Raw genomic sequence first — 22048 nt, forward strand, 5'->3', positions numbered from 1 at the left:
AACCAATGCATATGTTGGATTAACTTCTTGTGAGATGGGCGGCTGTATAAAATTTGATAAAACTTTCATCTTGGAAAGCCAAGCTGCTGAATAGACTAATAGATTTGCATTTTATACAAATAAAATTCTTTTTCAATTAAAACTTGTAGGGGGAAAAAACCCAGAGAAATGAGACTTGCCCACATCCCAGAGAAGCCAAAATGAACAGAAATTTAGACTGCGGATACAAAGCTTTCCAGCCTGATATTCCTATCAATATTGTTCACACCCTAGTCCAGGGGTCTTCAAACTTGGCCCTTTTATGACTTGTGGACTTCAACTCCCAGAATTCCTCAGAGTTGAAGTCCACAAGTCATAAAAGGACCAAGTTTGAAGACCCCTGAACTAGTCCTTTTCTGATAGCATACAGCTGAATGTGATCCAAGCTAGTTCAGAAGGTACAGGTGAGAATTAGGATGACCATCAAAGTTTGTTATGATGAAGACCAATATAGGAATATGAAAAGCAAGAATAAATATATTCCCTTTTCTTGTATGTGCAGAAGTAACCATCTGTATGCCAACCTTTCTCAGATCAGAATAATTCAGTGTATTGGGTTCTGTTAATTAAAGCTGCAATTCTTATCCACTTTCCTGGAATAAGTGCAACATCTTATTCTTTTATAATATGATGGGATGCTAATTAGTGAATCCAGGAAGCAAAGCTTTCACTTAGAATTCTGCAGATTTCAGAAACAAACTGTTCAGGAAGCATCATCCAAGCCTTTCCCTAATTAATGGATACATGCTTTGTCTCAATCTTATGCAACACACAATCAAAGAGAAGTTCTGAAGCAATTGGCTTTGATTACAGTTTGTAACTATACAAACATTGGCATGTAAAATTGGTAAGGGGGGTGCAAAGCATTTGAAAGAGGGACTTTGTATGACATGGATCCATGAATAAAGCTTCTCTCCTTGAGTCATTAACACAATTGTGCCTTTTGCAAAGCTTGTTTGATTGTTTCAAAATGTGTCTGATACCAGGTTCCTCAAGAACAGGGTTTCCCAAGCTTGGCACATGGACCTCAATTCTCAGAACTCCCACTCCCCATTGTGAGTAGAATCCATCGCCTACCGAATCCTAGCTTCTGAATCAGTGGCCCTCATGACAGTGGCGCTGTGCCTGACAATTGGGGAGCATTGAGATCTGCTCCACCTCTATGTGGTTGAATGTAACCTGCACTGTTCCACAACTCCTCTTTCAATTGGCTCAACAAATGATCTTTCAAAGTTGTAGAGATGCCATATTTTTGGTATGCACTGAAACATCTATTATCTATCAACTCTCTCTCTCATCTATTATTGCTCTATCTATCTATCTATCTATCTATCTATCTATCTATCTATCTATCTATCTATCTATCTATCTATCTATCTCTATCTATCATCTATCTATCTATCTATCTATCTATCTATCTATCTATCTATCTATCTTTCTATCTATCTATCTATCTATCATCATTTATTATCTATATACTGTATCTTGCTTTAATAGAAAGTAGGTTTGCCTTTTCATGTTACGCTGAAGTGAAAATAATCATTTCCCACCAGAAAAGCCCAGAAGATCTCTCTGAATCAAAAACAGTATTGGGCACAAACAATAGCAACAGAATGTAAATTTCTTGGTAAACACGTGATTTACATAGATGGATGAGAGAAAGAAAGAGATGGGAGAGACAGAGAAATGACTTTGGATATCATTCAATATAAAAATTATATTATGAAAAATATACTCCCAAAAGAACATTACTCTGTGCATTTTCCAAACCTTCTGGCTTTAGAAACATTAAAGAGTTCATACAAGCTTCACACAGAATCTTGATTTTTTAAAAAAATGAACAAAATCTTCCCATTAGTTTTGAGCATCTCTTGTATTATAGTTGACACATGAATTAAGAAAAGAAGAAAACATTAAATTTTGCTATGTGGTCGAAGAGCTCATTACACACACACACACACACACACACACACACACACACACACACACACACACACACATATATATATATATATATATATATATATATATATATATATATATATATATATATATATATATATAATCTTTATTCTAATTTTTATAACCTGTTATTTTTAAATCTTTCCTTTCACAACATAATCTAACTTCAAAATGATTAAATACTACTTTTAAGTAGAATTAGTTAGTCTTAGATCCAATCTTGGTGATTTCAGTTTTATAGCTCTGGAGAGTAACTATCATAGTGTACATATCTGACTTCTTTTCGGTCAAATTGTGCTGGCAAAGGGTTAATACTAGGCATGAGCAAAATCTACCCTTTCTCCCCCAGATCAACATCTGGAGAAACCACATCTGAAATGGACAGGCCTGTTGTGTCAAAAGTTGTACTTGGCTTATGCAAATTTATAGTATTTATAGAGCCACCTGTAAGCATATAAGAAACCCACAATTCAGCAGTTTGAAAATACTGTTTTTTGATTTTTGAATGCTAATTTCAAGTCACCTGAACATTTCAGGAAAAACTGATAGCATATAAGGGAGATTTAGAAGCTAAAGAAGATAATTTGCTACTTCAGCAGGAAATGTATGCTTGACAGCTGTGGCTGAGAATCCTGCTTAGCAAGTGCATGACAGCACACTATTGCATGTTGCTATTTAATGGCAATTACGAACTTCCTGTGAGGAGCTACTATTTCCATCCTCTTATATTGTACCAGTTGTTGAGATCACAAATTTACTGATAATAATCCAAAACAGCAGCCATTTCAGCCAATAAGACATAGCAAAATTGAAATCTCAGTAAACAGTTGTGGTGCAAAGGCTGGCAACTGTAGCTAAATGTTTTATGAATACAATTACTATATATGAATGGTAAGTAATGATTTTTCTTGCCCATAAATTCCAGCAAATAAAACAGTCCACTCTTGATCGTTATTGCTATTTTTCTATGCATTATGATCATCCACCTTGTCATGGTTCTTTTCAAACTTTGCTTTGGGGCATGCAGAATTGTCGTGTTATCTTAACTTCTCCTAAATGGATTCATGTAAATATCAGGTTAAATAGGTTTCCTTAGATTTAATTTATTCACATCAGAATGGTGTTAGTTCATTATATATACTGTAGATTGCTGCATAATCCATAAGGGACACTTTTAATTCCTTTCCTTGGTAGTCTTAGGAATATGTTACTTTTATTGATGAATATAATTATCATTCTGATTTTTCACCTGACATGGTGTGTGCATTCAGTCTAAAGTAGTTATGAAACCTATGTCAAAATGGTTAACGTGACATTTGGGATGGAAAAAAGTACACACAGATTAACCAAATTCATGTGTAATGTATTTCTGGTTCCTTTAACAGACCATTCCAAAAACTCTCAACACATCATTGTTTGAAATAAAAGAAGAAAAAAAAATTACACACCAACACTCTGACATCCAGAACCTTAATTAGTCACTCTGCTTGGTTGCTGAACTCTTTTTGTAAGCCAGCAAAATGAAAACATGGCTTCAGGTTTCTTTTCCGGGAAATATGACAACACAGATTAATGCTGAACAGATTTATGGAGCTTCCTGAAGTTTGATCACACAACTATTGTGTGAGACCAAATGGATCGTCGTAGAATCATCTTAGCTGCATTCGCTCGGTAGCCATCATTCCCTGCTACCGTGGTGGTAGGAGAACACATGGATCCAGTCAAGGACCCTACTGATGGAACATGGCACCATGATTATTGCAATTCTAGCTTTAGGTTTATATCCCAGGGCTTCCCACAGCTTTTATTTGAAACACTATATGTCTGGAAAACAAAATTAAGAGAGCGAGTCAAATCTTTTGAGCGTCTGGGTCCTGAGAACCTTTATCCCTGGAGCTAGGCTGTTCAGGACCGCTTGTAACAAAAGAATGTCTTATCTTGGTTAGATTTACTCTGGAACAGGCGGTGGCCTGGCATTGGTGACCCTGCCCTCTTTTCTTCTCTTGTCTTTTAGTCCGCTGCTCCTCCTGCTGCAGGAGTCCACATAGGCCCAGGATTCCTTGGAGGGCTAAACCAGGGATGCCACTTCTAGTCATAACTCTGTGATTTCCAGTGGGCTCTCCATGATCACTTCCCTCATCTTGTGCATAGGGGTGGATTTGGCCGATTCGGTACGAGCGTTTCTGTCACAATAGGACCCACCTTCAGCAGTCAGTGCCTCTAAAGAGCGAGCTAGTATTTTCTGGTCATCCTCAGGAAGGCTGTTGAGGTCTGAGGTTAGGAGAGTGCCTGTGCTACCGTGGACCACATGGATCCCATCAGGTCCCTTGAGCTCAATAGGCTGCTGATGCCGAAAGCGAAGGCTCCCTTGACTAGGGCTCCTTTGCTCCTCCTCCTCCTCATCCAGATCATTCTGGATCAGCTGGAAAAAGACCAGGATAGAAATCAACATAGCATATATTTTGGGTTTTTTCCTCAAGCTCAATTTCCCCACTGTTTTCAACAGTAAGAATATTGCCTTTCCACGTGAATTAGAATAGACTCCTGCTGGAGCTATTTCTGAAAATCCTGGTTATATCTAGAATCCAAGGTGTACCTCCCATCTCTGCACATGCAGAGAGTGTGAATCTCTTTCTTCAAGCAATTTTATAAAGCAACAGAAAATTAGATCCTCCTTTTCCTTTCAAAACAGATATACCGTATTTTCCGGCGTATAAGATGACTTTTTAACCCATGAAAATCATCTCAAAAGTTGGGGGGGTCGTCTTATACGCCCAGTCGTCTTATACGCCGGAAAATAGTACATAAATCAATTGAGCGCCCCCATTCTTGCAAAGCAATTTCAAGCCTCCTTAGTCCAGTCCCCCCTCCAATGTGACTCTCCCTTCCCACCTCCAAGAGCCTCTCAGCCCCTTCCCCTCCCCCTTGCAAATGCCAGATCCCGGGAGCTCTTGCGTCTATTCCAAAGGGTGGGTGGAAGGAAAAGCCCCTTTCGTGCTCCTTAACAGCCGGGGAGCGCGCGCGTGCGCAGCACTGCCCTGTCGGCTCCCGCCCGACGCCGGACGGCTCCGCCAATGCTGCTTCAAGAGGGAAGAGCGTGAGGCGCCTGCCATGGCTCCCCGAGGACTCCTTAGGAGCCGGGGAGCGCGCGCGTGCGCAGGACTGCGCTGCCGGCTCCCGCCAGACGCCAGCCTGCCCTGCTTCCTCCGCAGTGAGAGGGGAGGGCGTGCCTTCGCGGGCTCGCTGATTTTCTGGTGTATAAGACGAAAAATCTTGAAAATCATCTCAAAAGTTGGGGGGGTCGTCTTATACGCCCAGTCGTCTTATACGCCGGAAAATACGGTACTATAACCTTACTAGCAAGGAGTTTCCAACTGATACGACTAAAATGCATCAATGGGATCTATTAAACATGTTTTTGCCTTGTTTTTTCATGAGCACTTATTTCTTAAATCTTAATAGGCAAGAAAACCTTGTTTCCTATAAAATTATTACATAACAGTCTTAAAGAACCTGCATCGTAGCTCTCTACCTGATGGTAGGCCTGAACAACACAAACAAACCAGACTTGGCCCATGACCAGTCCAGTCCAGAGGACTGGGTACTATATCCTCTTCACGTTCTCAGCCTGCAAATATACTCCTTACTAATCTCAAATTAGATTCAAAACTAACCAGAACCAGAACCATTTTAGGCCCACGAATTTGGATGTTCTTTAGAACGTTGTTCTCTCTTAGTAGGTGATCCAGCAGTATCTAGCATAGCCTTCCCTTTGGCTGGTTGCTGCCCTGGGTTGAGCTGCTATGTTCTTTGCTTTTATTTATTCATTTTATTTGTTCAGTTTCTGGAGCTGTCCATCTCAGTCAATGTGATGTTCTTTTTTTAAAAAAACAACAATAATGGAGGATGTTCCAACTCATTCAGTCAACACAGTGCTAGGCTGCATTAACAGAGGGATAGAATCAAGATCAAGTGAAGTAATAATACCCTACTTTACAATGCCTTGGTAAGGCCACACCTGGAATACTGCATCCAGTTTTGGTCACCACGATGTAAAAAAGATGTCAAGACTCTAGAAAGGGTACAGAGAAGAGCAACAAAGATGATTGGGGGACTGGAGGCTAAAACATATAGGGAACGGTTGCTGGAATTGGGTATGTGTAGTTTAATGAAGAGAAGGGCGAGGGGTGACATGATAGCAGCATTCCAATATCTCAGGGGCTGCCACAAAGAAGAGGGAGACAAGCTGAAGGCACCTGAAGGCAGGACAAGAAGCAACGGATGGAAACTTAGTCAAGGAGAGAAGCAACCTAGAACTAAGGAGAAACTTCCTGATAGTTAAAACAACTAACCAGTGGAACAACCTGCCTCCAGAAGCTGTGAATGCTCCAACACTGGACGTTTTTAAGAAGAGACCCAGACAGCCCTTTGCCTGAAATGGTCTAGGGTTTCCTGCCTGAGCAGGGAGTTGGACTAGATGACCTCCAAGGTCCCTTCCAACTACTTCTTCTTCTTCTTCTTCTTCTTCTTCTTCTTCTTCTTCTTATTATTATTATTATTATTATTATTATTATTATTATTATTATTATTATTATTATTATTATTATTATTATTATTAAACTATCCTTTAAACCCTACAAAACCAGCTCTAGTAGACAACCTTTTGGTGTCTTTCCAAACTGTGTGAAGCAGTCTCTCCTGCTTTTACTGTCTGCCCACAGGTTTCCTTTCCCTTTTTAAATAAAAGCACCGCAGGGACATGGCTAATGTGTTGCTATGAAGTTTAACTATCAGTTCTCCCTTGCTGCACTTTCCGTGGACCTACAGAGGAACAGGAATAAAAGAGCAATCTGTTCCTTGGATGTTTTGATATGCTGGTATCATAAACAGAAGAAAGAAAAATAAATATCAAAGAAGATAAGGTGGGAAGGGCCGGAGGGCAGGACATCCATGTGTGTAAGCATCTGGGAATGCAAAAGAAAACATGGGAACAATCAGCAGAAAGAAAAGGCTGGTCCTATTAGATCAGGCGATCAGAACTGGCAGAGCCAGTATGATTTACCTTCTCTTCATGGATGGACCAGAAGCAAGGAAACGACAAATCAGGCCTAGCTTGGTTGAATTGCCAACTCAGAGCAATTGGGATTGAGATTTCTGAGGTTGATTTATGAGACATCCAGGAGCAGTATAAGACACAGCAACGTAGGGTTTGTATTGAATTTTCCAAAGAATGAAGCACCTGCAGAATTAGCCCTCATGTTATCCCATTGGCTCAAACTACTGGCAATTCTATATTGACTCTATCCAATGGGACGTAGTGTCTCTATCCTTTATCAAGATCCCAGGTTTGTATTTTGGTATTCCCCCCCCAAAAAACACCTATCCTATCTATTTGGGGCTACAGTTCCACAATCCTTTGTCACAACTGACTGGGATTATTGGATGGTGAGATTTACAATACATGAACAACAGCAGGTTGCATAAATCCCTGGGAAAGACAGGCTGCATATTCACTCAAGGAAGGGACGCGGTAGCTCAGTGGGTTAGGACGCTGAGCTTGTCGATCAGAAGGTTGGCAGTTTGGTGGGTCGAGTCCCGAGTGCCACGTAACAGAGTGAGCGCCTGTTACTCGTCCCAGCTTCTGCCAACCTAGCAGTTCGAAAGCACGTAAAAATGCAAGTAGAAAAATAGGGACCACTACGGTGGGAAGGTAACAGCGTTCCGTGCGCCTTTGGCGTCTAGTCATGCCGGCCACATGACCACGGAGACGTCCTCGGACAAGCGCTGGCTCTTCAACTTTGAAACGGAGATGAGCACCGGCCCCTAGAGTTGGAAACGACTAGCACGCATGTGCGGGGGAACCTTTACCTTTACCTATATTCACTCAACTGAGATCTAAAAGACATTTGCTTTTGTCTAATTTGGTTTCTTCTTAATTTCTGGCATTTTAGCATGGCAGACAAAAAAACCTCTGGATAGTGTGGTAACCAATGGTAACACACACACACACACACACACACACACACACGGAAAATAACATTTCACCTGTTCAAATGAAGAGTGTTAAGAACTCCTGACTTCAATAGAGCAGAAATAAAGTTAATATTTGGCAAACCTCTGCACTTGGAAACTTAGAACTCCAGAGAAAAGTGCTACAAGCACCATACAGTATAATATGTACAGAAGGATTCAGCTCTGAAAAACTAGACACTCCAACCCAGTGGGCACTGCAAACATTTTCTTGAACCCCATGCACACACAGACTCTACCTCGGAGACTGAGGAGTGGTCCCCGTGGCTGGTGGTGGCTTTATGCACCATCCGCTCAGCAAGCAGTCTTTTCAGCCGCATGTAATCATCCAAGACTACCTTTAAAAGAGATGCCTGGAAAAATGGAGGGGATGGGCAATGGGAGACATTATACTGGACTCTTTTTGGACTGAACCTGAAACTAACTGGCCTAGGGAATCCTCATGAGAAGTTCCCCTATACTCAAAAGTTCTATACTAAATATACGCCAAATAGTGTCGAGGAGTCAATTTATTTTTAAAAAATAGTTCTTTTCCTGTGACTTTTTAAGCAAAAGTCTCTTACAGCCTACACGGCAACAGATGATATTTGTTGGAAAGCTGCAGATTCTGATGTTAAGATCATTAATGACATAAGTACGCACCTTGATAGGCCCTTCTCTCATGATCTGGCCTAGCTTTGCAATATTATCGTATTCCTGAATAGCTGCCCTCAGATAGTGGTCTTCTTCTGGCTTGGAAGCTGAAGGACCTCGTCCAAAGGTTCCCTAAAAAGAAGAAAATTAGAGGGACTTCTGTGGTCTCAGCAGGCCTGAAAGAAAGATCCTAACGGATTCTTCTCTCAGAATTCTATTCAGTTCCATAAGTGTTAGAAACTTTTCACATAAATCCCTTCTTGCTTTCTAGCGGCCAACTTCCTTGGTCAAATTTAATTATTAAGGAGACCTGCAGCAAGTTGAATAAAATTACATAAAAATAAAGGAGGTGTATAGCCTTTGGGTTTCCCAGCAAATATAGCATCATATCATCTTACAGTCAACTTTATTATTTCCAACATTTTTGATCTGAAGGTGGTCTAAATTTACTATCCTAGTTTTGAACTAAAAAAAACAACCCTTCTGCTTTGGTCCAGGATTTAGGCTTACAAAAATTATAACAAATATTCTGACAGAACAGGATAGTGAAGTCTGACATGGAAAGACAATTTTAAATTGCATGGAATCATAGTATAATAGTAAAAAGAATTTGTTTACTATTCATTATGACAGGGATCTTCAAACTTGGTCCATTTATGATTTGTGGACTTCAACTCCCAGAATTCCTCAGCCAGGCATGCTGGCTGAGGAATTTTGGGAGTTGAAGTCCACAAGTCATAAAAGGGCCAAATTTGAAGAGTCCTGCTTTATGACTTTCTGCAGCAAATAGAGTTTTTGTTTAAAGGATTAAATGTGCAAAATAACACTTTAATGAAAATACTCCACCTTTTGTAGTTGTCTTCAACGATTAACACAAGCACAAAACAATTGTGATATGCATAGTGATTTTGCACATTGTGTCTCCTTGTTCCCCACAGGTGTTCATGCCCACATTAGTCCAATTTTTCCCTACTATTGATACTTTTGACAGAGTTATTAGGCCATTAGGCTGGTGGGCTTTTAAACCCTGATACTAAGCAGCTATCATCTCACATGGGTCCTGGTGGGACTATTCCACAAGTCTGTGATTTCACTCAGGTTTTCAGGTAGATTATCTTCATGTTCAGCCTGGGCTGCCAATTCCAGATTTCTGCAGAACGGGTCGAGCCACACAGGGTTTGCTCTGTCAGAGACAGATGAAGGCTAGAATAAAACTCTAGTCAATTTGGAACACTGTTTAAAAAAACACACCAATAAAACAGGATTTTTAAAGAAAATATATAAATATATGTTAGAATGGTATAAAGAGAATTAAGTCTGTCTAGTCTAGTGAAAAGAAGGAGTGGGGGTGGCCTGATAGCAGTGTTCCAATATTTGAGGGGGTGCCACAAAGAAGGGGGGGTCAACCTATTTTCCAAAGCCCTAGAAGGCAGGACAAGAAACAATGGATGGAAACTAATCAAGGAGAGAAGCAACCTAGAACTAAGGAAAAATCTCTTAAGGGCGAGAACAATTAACCAGTGGAACGGCTTGCCTTCAGAAGTTGTGGGTGCTCCAACCCTGTAAGTTTTTAAGTTTAAGTTTTAAGTTTAAGTTTATCTGAAATGGCATAGTGTCTCCTGCTTGAGAAGGGGGTTGGACTAGAAGATCTCCAAGGTCCCTTCCAAGTCTGTTATTTTGTTATATAGTATAGTATTAAAAGTACATGAATATATATATAAGGTAAAAGGTAAAGGTTCCCCCGCACATGTGTGCTAGTCGTTTCCGACTCTAGGGGCCGGTGCTCATCTCCGTTTCAAAGCCGAAGAGCCAGCGCTTGTCCGAGGATGTCTCCGTGGTCATGTGGCTGGCATGACTAGACGCCAAAGGCACACGGAACGCTGTTACCTTCCCACCATAGTGGTCCCTATTTTTTATTTATATATATATATGAGCTGCCACTGCTGTGGCGACTGCCTGTAGATGGCCTTGGGCTAGGCTGAAACAGGAAATAAGATTTGTCCCGTGTCTGGGACTAAGCAAGTGTATTCTGAATGCTTAACAAACATTTAACACATATCTTCCTTGCTTCTCAGCTAACAGACAGAGGGAGAGAGACAAAGAGCCTGTGGCCTAGGGGTTAAAACTGCTTAAGATGCAGTCGGCCCAGGTTCGAATCTCAGAAGGGTATGGCTGACTGATGAGAACAAATAAGTTTGAAATGATCATATCGGTCTCCCTTTATTCTTTGTTAGCAAGCAAAAAAAATTTTTACACACACACACACACACACAAGTATATGTATGTATATATATATATATACATATATATAAATACATATATACATACACACACACACACACACACACACACACACACACACATATATATATTCGGGTTTTTCCCCGCGTAGAACTAAAGGTGTAGGCGCAACGTTTCGACGAAATCCCATCCGTCATCATCAGGCTAGTGGTTTCTGCTTCCTTCTTCTGGGAGAAGTATGTGGCTGTTTGTTTTTCTTTTTTAAACTGCCAGAGGGGGTGTGTTCCGTGAGTGGAAGTGTGCTGATTGGGTGGGGATTATGTGTGTTCTGATTGGGTGGGAGTGTGTTTTGAATGGTGGGGGTGTTCTGATTGGGTGGGGGTGTGTTTTGAGTGGATGGGCTGGTCTCAGCTGCCAGCCTTAGACCTGAGCTGGTGAGTTGTGCTGTTTTTGTTTGCCTTCGTGTTTCTCCCAGAAGAAGGAAGCAGAAACCACTAGCCTGATGATGACGGATGGGATTTCGTCGAAACGTTGCGCCTACACCTTTAGTTCTACGCGGGGAAAAACCCGAAAAACCAAGGATCCACATACAGGCACCCGCGAAAACCTCAGAAAACATATATATATATATATATATATATATATATATATATATATATATATATATATATATATATATATATATATATATATATATATATATATATATATCAGGGTGGGGAGTGGGATGGAGGTGGTGTTGTATGTGCATGCCGAATCTCAGCCAAGCAAGACTGATTTTTGAGAACAATCTTAAATATGGCAAGTCACTTGACATGTTTCATTTCTTTTGCTGGAAGAGGTATGTGGAACTTTACTGTGGCTAGTATTACCAGATAAGGGACGCGGTGGCTCAGTGGGTTAGGACGCTGAGCTTGTTGATCAGAAGGTCGGCAGTTTGGCGGGTCGAATCCCGAGTGCCGTGTAACAGAGTGAGCGCCTGTTACTCGTCCCAGCTTCTGCCAACCTAGCAGTTCGAAAGCACGTAAAAATGCAAGTAGAAAAATAGGGACCACTACGGAGGGAAGGTAACAGTGTTCCGTGCGCCTTTGGCGTCTAGTCATGCCGGCCACATGACCACGGAGACGTCCTCGGACAAGCGCTGGCTCTTCGGCTTTGAAACGGAGATGAGCACCGGCCCCAAGAGTCGGAAACGACTAGCACGCATGTGCGGGGGAACCTTTACCTTTACCTATTACCAGATACCTGCCATGGAGGCTTATCTTTCAGACGAAGTTGAAAAAATAGTAGCTTAGGGGGTCTAGAATTCAGGTCAACGGCAAAGTCAGGGTTTTCTCAGCAAATTCCAAATTACTCTTTGCAAAATGTTCTGCTTCAACCCCTTCTCACACTAGGCAACTTAGGCAATTAATGAACCTTTAAATTTAATGGGGATTCAGGAGATGTGACTAATGAGAACAAGAGATCATGTCTTCTAACTCAGGGGTCTTCAAACTTGGCTCTTTTATGATTTGTGGACTTCAACTCCCAGAATTCCTCAGCCAGGCACACTGGCTGAGGAATTCTGGGAGTTGAAGCCCACAAGTCATAAAAGGGCCAAGTTTGAAGACCCCTGTTCTAATTGTACCTTTCTTTCTCAGAATATTCTTGAAGACAGCATTTCTTTAACTGGGAATGGATTCCATTCCATGACAGTGATGATCTGATGGTCACCTGCATCTCTAATCATATCATACATAAAATAGTCCTGTATGAGATTGTTAAATCTTGTCCAGAAACAAGTAAGCTGAGAAGATATTAGTTGAACTTATTTCTACATAATATGTCAAAGATTAGAATTAACTTGGGCCTCTTGTTTCTAAAATATGAACTTACCCATCAAAGGAATATTTATTTGTGTTTGGCATATCCATTATGTCAATGAAATCTCGGTTTCCTGCAAAACAGAATGTATTGAATTTACCAAGCATAATTTATGTCAATTAATTTAATTTAATTTAATTTAATTTATTGAGATTTTTATACCGCCCTTCTCCCAAAGGGACTCAGTTTAGAGTTTAGAGTTTTATCTCTTTGTATTTTTTTTAATATGAGCATTCTGGAGTATGATTTTAAAAGTAGACTCTTATCACCAAAAATTTAGTAGTGAATCTTTTTCCTGCCAGTTCTTAGGATGTCAAAGGAAATTTCACAGATCAACCTCTGCTTAGTTACTTCGACACTAACAGTTTAACCTGAAGTGTGCAACTTTGCTCCACCTAGATGATATTGGTGACATTTATTGCATTCTTGTGTTTTCTCTATTGTCCAACAGATAAACAGAAAATAACAACAAACAATAATAATAAACCTGCTACAAGGAACAGAAACTAAGCAAGCAATTAATAAATGGCTGCGCAAGTCACCTGGAGGGAAGAATAGGTTTGTAATTACAAATGTGAAGTTATTCAATATTTACAGTGGATTTCTGATTAATAGACTCTAATTCTGTTTTAGCCTTTTGAAGGATAAGTATTACTGGATAATTCAGCACTTTATACATTGTTGTGGAAAATCTACGTCTAATTAAAGTTGGAAAAACAATGCTTAATAAAACCAAAGAGACAAACAGTGTGGAATCCTTTTATGTCAGTGTTATGAATTATGATATCCATCAATTAGCATTTTCCCCATGATGAAAAATATACATTTTCAATACTGTTTACCTGCAGAACCAGCCACAATTGCTTTCAATTTTCTTTTGTGTCTGAAAAAAAAATAAAAGTAGTAATCAACTGGAATGGGCAAGAATATAAATATCATGATATTTCTTCCTAGCTTTACATGAATTCTATCAGGCTTCTCATCCACTGCTCTCTTCCAAAATAGAAAAGGACAAAATGTTTGCTACTGGCAGTTTTTTTTAGGTAAGACTGTCCTTATTTACTTATTTGTTTATTTACTAGATGCATATCTTATTATATACAAATCAAGGTGGTGTACATCATGTTGCTTCCCCCTATTTTCCCCACAACAGGCAATTGTCTGATGTGCGTTGGGTTCAGAGAGAGCAACTTGGCCCAAAGTCACCCAGATGGTTTCTGTGATGAGAATTCATGGTGTCCCAATTTCTAGTGTAGCACAACTGTTCTAAAAGCCATCATTTTAAAATCATGTGTAGATCAGCACAACATCTGAAGATTTTCTCCAACTGCACACAAACTTTATCCAGCTACAGTAATGACTTTGTTTCAGAGAGCAGTAACTATCAACTTTGTAGGCTCCAATCTTATTTAGCCTTTTACTGGCAAAAGACTGGGATAGTAGTTGTGGCTAGAATATTAAAATACTATTTCAAGGTTAGAGCACTAAAAGAAGCCACTCAAGAATATCCTGAAAGCCTGATAATAAAAACGTGGCCACAATGCAATAATTGTAGTTCCTCCTATTTGTTATGTGAAATGTGGCTACCATATTGATTTTCCTACAATATCCCACAGAAAGCCCTGGCTTTACTCTGGGAACGCTTAATTTGCTCTTCTGTTATTATCATTACTATTATTATTTTTATTGTGTCATTTGATATATGGTATTTGAAATATTCTGCCATCCAGGGACAGATGGCTACTCACGCAGTTCTGTAGTACCAATTCATGAGGATAAACAACATGGCTGCCAGGAAGAGGAGAATAGCCAGAATGATTATTGCCATCTAGAAATGACAAGAAATGGGGAAAAAAACAAAAAAAAACAACAAAGCAAACCATTGTAACGGGGATTGGAATTTCTAGAAAAAGTCTTGGCCATCAAACTTCACCTGCCTTATGGCCCTGACTGGAGGGTTATCATACTTCCAAGACACTGAGGGAAAGTGAAACGTAATGTATGGCCAATTAATCATTTGGTGCCAGATTCCATTAATCTGTATGAATTGTTTCATCTAACCATCTTCTGCCTTTAACATCATCTATTGGAATATGAATGGGGTTAAGACCTGGATGTATAAACGTTTCATGTATAAAGATGATACCTCCTACACATATAACTTCTATTAGCTTTCATTAGCATTTGAAGCTGTATATTTTCTAGCTTCTTCATGCTAAAGATATGTGACTTTTAGCACACTAGTAATATAATAATTTAATTATCTCAATATTGTTTTTGAAATTTTGCTTAGGGTAGGACACAGTTCATGTTCATTATAGTAATTGACCAAGATGTTTAGCTACATACCACCACAACTATTGTCATCACCTTTAATGGGGTGAAAGGGCACATCATAGTGCAATACCTTTTGAAATAGGATACCACAAATGGCTAACTTACACAATGTGGAAGGAAGGAAAGAAGGAAGGAAGGAAGGAAGGAAGGAAGGAAGGAAGGAAGGAAGGAAGGAAGGAAGGAAGGAAGGAAGGAAGGAAAATGTCCAACGCTTTCTGCAAGCTTTCTACAGGGAAACTTAATGGGGAAGCCAGTAGGAAATCTGAAGTTGGTCCTGCTCCTACAGCCTTTTGGTCATTCTGTTACTCTGTTTAGGTCAGGAAATATCTCTGAAATGATGACCCAACAGGGCACATGTTGTTTAGGAAAAATCTACAAGTACCAAGGAAATTACGAACCATAGGGAAAACTAAAATAGAGGGATCAGTGAGTGTACCACATTTACAACCCTTAATTATCTGCTTGCTGATTTTAATTGCTGCTAGTCAAAGTCTAAACAGTTTTGTATGTGAGAGCAGAAAATCAAGAATAAAAAAGTTCATTATGATCTATAAAACATGTCAATAAAGGAAGAATGAAAGTTTCTCAACTATAATGGGTGTACAATATAGTAATATAAAGAAAGTTAACTAATATACCTGCAGTGTTGACAAGTCTTCTGAAGCTCGGGTTGTGATTGCTGGTTGAACATCTAAAACATTGTAATTTCGGAAGAGATTTTTTAGCTGTTCTTTATTCTCATCAATCATCTGTATGACTCTGAAAAGATGGTTAAACATTTCTTAATTTTTACCAATCATTAAGGCTAATAAATAAAAAGTTCTTTATTATGCAAGCAATCAACCATCTCCTCCTTGTATACCCTATATTGATATATACCCTATAACAGGGGTGGGCAACTGTGGCCTCTTTACAACCTTTGGATTTCAACTCCCAGAATTCCATGGCTGGCTCAGGAATTCTGGGTGTTGAAGTCCACAGGTTGTAGAAGGGCATAGTTGTCCATCCCTGTTCTATAAAGTTCAACACAATAGGCTTCAAAAGCAGAAACTCATTTAAGTTGCAAAAGAAAAAAATAGACTGAATAATCTATATGTGATTTTATTTGGTTTGCAATCTATAATAGCAGTGAAAATCCGTGGTGAAGGATCAGCTAAAATCAAGAGAACAGATTTTGTGCAGAAGACAGTAATAACATCATCATCATCATCATCATCATCATTATTGATCATCGCACAGTCAGCCAGATGTTCAGACTGGATTTGGCATTTTTGTCTACCTATCGAGTCCTTACCAAGGGCATGGGATAGGTAGATGTGGATGTTTGATGGTATTACAGATACCAGGATGGAAGCAGTTCCTAGTAAGGCCGCCTTTTGCAATTGACTAATGGCGAATTTGTCAATGCCAATGGTGTTCAAGTGGTGCTCCAGTTGTTTTGGGATTGCACCCATTATTATTGTTGTTGTTATATTAACAACAACAACAACAACAACAACAACAACAACAATAATAATAATAATAATAATAATAATAATAATAATAATAATAATAATAATAATAAGAGTTGGAAGGGCCTTGTAGTCTTCTAGTCCAACCCTCTGCTCAGGCAACCCTAAACCATTTCAGAAAAATAATTGTCCAATCTCTTCTTAAGAACTTCCAGTGTTGGAACATTCAAAACTTCTGGAGGCAAGTCGTTCCACTGATTAATTGTTCTAATTGTCAGGAAATTTATCTTATTTCTAGGTTGCTTCTCTCCTTGATGAGTTTCCATCTGTTCCTTCTTGTCCTAACTTCAGGTGATTTGGAGAATAGCTTGACTCCCTCTTCTTTGTGGCAACCCCTGAGATATTGGAATACTGCTATCATGTCACCCCTAGTCCTTCTCTTTATTAAACTAGGCATACCGGGTTTCCCTGAAAATAAGACCGGGCCTTTTTTTTTGTCACCTCCGGCACTGACAGCCCCACCCAGCTGGTCCACTTCTGCGTCCGAAGGAGCAGTTTCATTATGCAGGTAGGAATGGAACTCTGCCTGTATTTTGCAGTCAGGCCTTTCCAGAAGGCCTCTGCAGCCGAGTACTAGCTCCACCCTTCCACCTCCACCCTAGCTTGATTTTTAGGCATGCATTTCACCCCAAAACTAGGGCTTATTTTGAGGGTAGGGCTTATATTAGGCCCACCCCCAAAAATCAAGCTAGGGCTTATTTTCGGGGTAGGCCTTACTTTCAGGGAAATGCGGTAATAATTTTAAAAAGTAACTGTCTGACCTGAAAAGTGATTTGATTAAATATTTCTTACAATCAGAAGAGTCTGCTCATGTTGGCATAAGCTAAACTAATTTGGGATCTGTTTATCAATGTATATTTTTTTATTTTTTAATTCCATTTATATCCCGCCCTTCTCCGAAGACTCAGGGCGGCTTACAAGCTTAGCAGTAGCCTTCATTCTATGTATATGCCTGCTTATTAGGGCTTTCACACACACCCCCAAGCGGCATTATTACAAAGTCAGCTTAATTGCCCCCAACAATCTGGGTCCTCATTTTACCTACCTCGGAAGGATGGAAGGCAACATGCTTACCGTTCTACATCAAGTATCCTATTGGTCTCCCGATTCACCACATGAATCAGCAATTCCGTTTGGGCAAAATTCACACGGCCTTTTTTGTCAACATGGAACTATAGGATGAAAATGAAAACCAGACAATTGGCAAAGATTTTGCTTTCCTTTAGCTCAAGGATCAAGAGCACAAATTATTAGAAAATTCGTGTGTTCCATTAACACAAAACATACCTGCACATCATCTGTATTGACAATGGCCCCTGTTATGTTGGACAACAGGCTGATGAATTCCTCCTCAAACTGCCGTACTTTATCAGGGATCTCATTGATTATGATTTTTACCCGTTGATCATCTCTCAGTATATAAATGCCCACAACTGTAGTGTCATTGTGGCCAGCTAGATCGGAAGCCATGACATCCACCACAAAGTAGCCAGGGTTGTAAGCAGTGAACAGATCAAAAGTTCGAAGAATTCCATCTGTGTTACCTTTAAGAAAAGTCAACAATAGACTCCAGGTTTAGAATTTATTTATTTATTTATTTATTTAATTCAATTTATATACCGCCCTTTTCCCGAAGGACTCAGAGTGGTTTACAGGGCAAAATTAAAACAATACAATATAAAAATTAAAATAAAATTAAATCAATAGCCCCAAAATTTAAAATTAGAATTTAAAAACTTTAAAACCCCTCAGTCCAGGCCAGCTAACTGAAAAAGCCAGGTTTTTAGGTCCCAGCAAAATGAACAAAGGTCGGGGGCGATCCGGAGTTCCACTGGCAATTGATTCCATAGGGCAGGCGTTCCCACAGAGAACGCCCTCCCCCTGGGGATCGCCCGTCGTCATTCCCTGACCGGCGGGACCCTGAGGAGACCCTCCCTGTGGGAGCGCACAGGACAATGGGAAGTTGATGCTGGCAGCAGGAGCTCCCTGAGATAATCCGGACCCATTCCATTTAGGGCTTTATAGGTCATCACCAGCACCTTGAATCTCACACGGAGGGCAACTGGAAGCCAATGCAGCTCGCGGAGAAGAGGTGTTACATGGGAGTATCGGGAGACTCCCATCACAACTCACGCAGCTGCATTCTGCACCAGCTGAAGCCTCCATGTGGTCCTCAAGGGCAGCCCCATGTAGAGAGCATTGCAGTAGTCTATCTGGGAGGTCACGAGCGCATGAGTGACTGTGCGTAGGGCATCTCGGTCCAGATAGGGCCGCAACTGGCACACCAGGCGAACCTGGGCAAAAGCCCCCCTGGCCACGGCTCCTATATGATCTTCCAAACTGAGCCGTGAGTCCAGGAGGACACCCAAGTTGTGGGCCCTATCAACGGGGGGTAACACTCACCCCCCCATAGTTAGCGATGAAAAAGACTGGTTAATCCGAGATGCCGGTATGCACAGCCACTCAGTCTTGGCGGGATTGAGTTGAAGCCTGTTTCTCCCCATCCAAACCTGGACCGCCTCCAGGCAATGGGACATCAAGTCGAGGGCATCACTGGGTTGATTCGGGGTGGAAAGAAAAAGCTGAAAAAAAAAACCTGAAACCACGAATGAGCTCACCCAGCGGCTTCATATAGATGTTGAACAAGAGGGGAGAGAGGACCAACCCCTGAGGAACTCCACAAATGAGAGGCCTCGGGCGGACCTCTGCCCTCCCGTCAACACCGACTGCGAGCAGCCCAGGAGGTAGGAGGAGAACCACTGTAAAACAGTCCCACACACTCCCAACCCCCTGAGACGCTGCAGTAGGATACCATGGTCGATAGTATCAAAAGCCGCTGAGAGGTCTAATAGGACTAGGACAGAGGAACAACCCCTGTCCCTAGCCCGCCAGAGATCATTCACCAGTGCGACCAATGCCGTCTCCGTGCTGTACCCGGGCCTAAAGCCCGATTGGTACGGGTCAAGATAATCAGTTTCCTCCAGGAACAGAGGAAGCTGATGCGCCACCACGCTCTCAACAACCTTCGCAAGAAAGCGAAGGTTGGAGACCGGATGATAGTTGTTCAAAATAGCCGGATCCAGGGCAGGCTTCTTGAGGAGGGGCCTCACCACCACCTCCTTCAAGGCGGCAGGGAAGGTACCCTCCCTCAAAGAAGCAGTTATTACTGCCTGGAACCAGCCTCGTGTCTCCTCCCGAGCTGCATACACAAACCAGGAGGGGCATGGGTCCAATAAACACGTGGTGGAACTCAGTCTCCTCATGATCCTGTCCCCCTCATCCGGGGTCACAGGATCGAATCCACTCCAGATAACATTCTCAAGACCGCTCGATTCCACCTCGTCAGTCTCTGCCCAGTCAGAATCCAAACCGGCCCGAATCTGAGTGATTTTGTCTGTCAGATGATGGCTAAACTCCTCGGCCCGCCCCTGCAAGGGCTCCTCCCTCACCTCCTGATTAAGGAGGGAACGAGTCACCCTAAACAGGGCAGCCGGGCGATTATCTGTGGACGCGATGAGGGCAGCGAAGTAGTTAGACTTTGCCGTCATCATCGCCAAGAGATAAGACCTCGTAGACTTCTTAACCGCAATCGGTCAGATTCAGACTGGCTGGATCTCCAACAGCTCTCTAGACCCTGTGTCCTACGCTTCATCTCCCAGAGCTCCACAGAAAACCATGGAGCCCACCGGGATCTGCGCCAGGTCAGGGGTCGCAAGGGTACAACACGGTCGAGCGCCTTGGTGGCAGCCCTTTCCCAGGCATCCACCAAGGCGTCGGCTGGGCTGTGAGTGAGGGAGATAGGTATAGACCCAAGCGCCGTCTGGAACTGTTCCAGATCCATTAGGTGCCTGGGATGGAACCACCTGGTCGGTTCCGCAGCCCAGCGGTGAGGGGTGGCATAGCGGAATTTGCCAACATATTTGGAATCAACACATTATAGCACTAATATGAGCCACCTTTTAGATATTCTTTTCTAAGAGCAGGATATCTTTTCAAAGAAGGGATAAAAATTAAGTATACAATCTAGCAGTTGCATTTTAAAATAATGATATCCAAAGAGAGCTGATAATTATGAATAAAATAAGAAATTAGCTGCCTCATTCTGAAGTGAACTGAACACAACTTCCTTATCTTTCGTCTGACCAAGATCTATTTAAACAATTGTGAAACAGAGACAAATATTGGAGGCTGTGTTTGCACTACACATTTAGCCAGATCATGTAAAATCTTAGCAGATGGACCCTTGCAACTTCGAAAACTTGGTTTAATTCTGGGAGTTGAAGTCCACGAGTCATAAAAGAGCCGAGGTTGCCGACCCCTGCCCTAGACCATAATGCCTTTCAGGCAAGCCATTATCCATATAACAACTGTTAACTCTTCATCTGAAATATCACTGTGAAATGGACCTCTGGGTCACAGAAAGCCTCAAAATATTGTAGATCTTTGATCTTGCGTCCATTTAGCATTCTAGGTCTCATGCATGCAACAAACTGGAATGTAAACTAGACTATTCAGTTGATATCTGAGCACCTTGTTGCCAACCTTACCTATGCTGAAAATGTTGGCCACCTCGTCAGAATCATTTGAGTGTTGTTTGATGTAGCGAATTCCCAGAATGCTGTACAAGACTAGGCTGTTGTTTCCAATATCAGCGTCCAGTGCAACAAGTTTAATCAGCTCCGAACCCACTTTTGCATCCGTTGCAACCCCTAGCAGAAGAAGGAAATTAAACGACAAAGACCAACAAATCCCATTTGGAAATAGTGCATTCACCTCTGGGCCTTCGGAATAAACCCAAAGAATTTTTTAAAAAATAAAATAAAATTGGGGCTTGAAGCTAGCCTTTTATTTTGCAATAGAAGTGAAACATTGCAGTTACAGGAGATAGCATCCTTATGTCTTCCCCACACAAGGTCATTCAGAAAAATGAGTCAGCTTTGAGACTATTTTCTGGCCACAGTGAACTTCTCCCTACCTGCTGTGTATTCTGATTTGGTGAACCGGGGAGGCTGATCGTTAATGTCAGACAGAAAGATCCGGACATCCTGCAGGGTATTATCGGTGCTGAGATCCATCGCCTGGAGTCTAGCTGCTCGGCGACCTTGAGGAGGGCTCCAGTTTCGATTGCTGGAAGCTTTGACAATGATGGAGTAGAAACCCTGTTTCTCTCGGTCCAAGTCCCGAAGAACCTGCAATTTCCCTTCCCGACTGAGTTGGAAATTGTTCTCTCTGTTCCCAGCTGAAGAAAGAGAAGACTAGTCAGGTTTCCTTTAGACTGGTTGCTTTCCAAAATGGGGTTTTACTATGAGGTGGTAAAAGGTAAAGGTAAAGGTTCCCCCGCACATGCGTGCTAGTCGTTTCCGACTCTAGGGGCCGGTGCTTATCACCGTTTCAAAGCTGAAGAGCCAGCGTTTGTCCGAGGACGTCTCCGT

The 22048-nt window shown here is 41.4% G+C and overlaps 1 protein-coding gene across 1 annotated transcript in view; it reads right to left on the reverse strand.

Moving 5' to 3' along the window:
- Positions 1–3368: 3368 nt before the first annotated feature.
- CDH23 (cadherin related 23) overlaps positions 3369–22048 on the reverse strand; it is a 375051-nt gene continuing 356371 nt past the window's right edge. Inside the window, exons 50-60 of the mRNA XM_083364767.1 lie at positions 21592–21855; positions 21164–21325; positions 17904–18160; positions 17691–17788; positions 15744–15864; positions 14517–14596; positions 13611–13651; positions 12781–12841; positions 9718–9847; positions 8674–8796; positions 3369–4423 (exon numbers count right to left, since the gene is read on the reverse strand). Of these exons, the coding sequence (XP_083220893.1) occupies positions 4094–4423; positions 8674–8796; positions 9718–9847; positions 12781–12841; positions 13611–13651; positions 14517–14596; positions 15744–15864; positions 17691–17788; positions 17904–18160; positions 21164–21325; positions 21592–21855 (1667 nt within the window). The 3' untranslated portion in view covers positions 3369–4093. The remainder of the gene's footprint in view (positions 4424–8673; positions 8797–9717; positions 9848–12780; positions 12842–13610; positions 13652–14516; positions 14597–15743; positions 15865–17690; positions 17789–17903; positions 18161–21163; positions 21326–21591; positions 21856–22048) is intronic.

The sequence above is a fragment of the Vipera ursinii genome (genome assembly GCF_947247035.1).
Source record: "Vipera ursinii genome assembly, chromosome: 5".
In the NCBI taxonomy this organism is placed as follows: Eukaryota; Metazoa; Chordata; class Lepidosauria; order Squamata; family Viperidae; genus Vipera; species Vipera ursinii.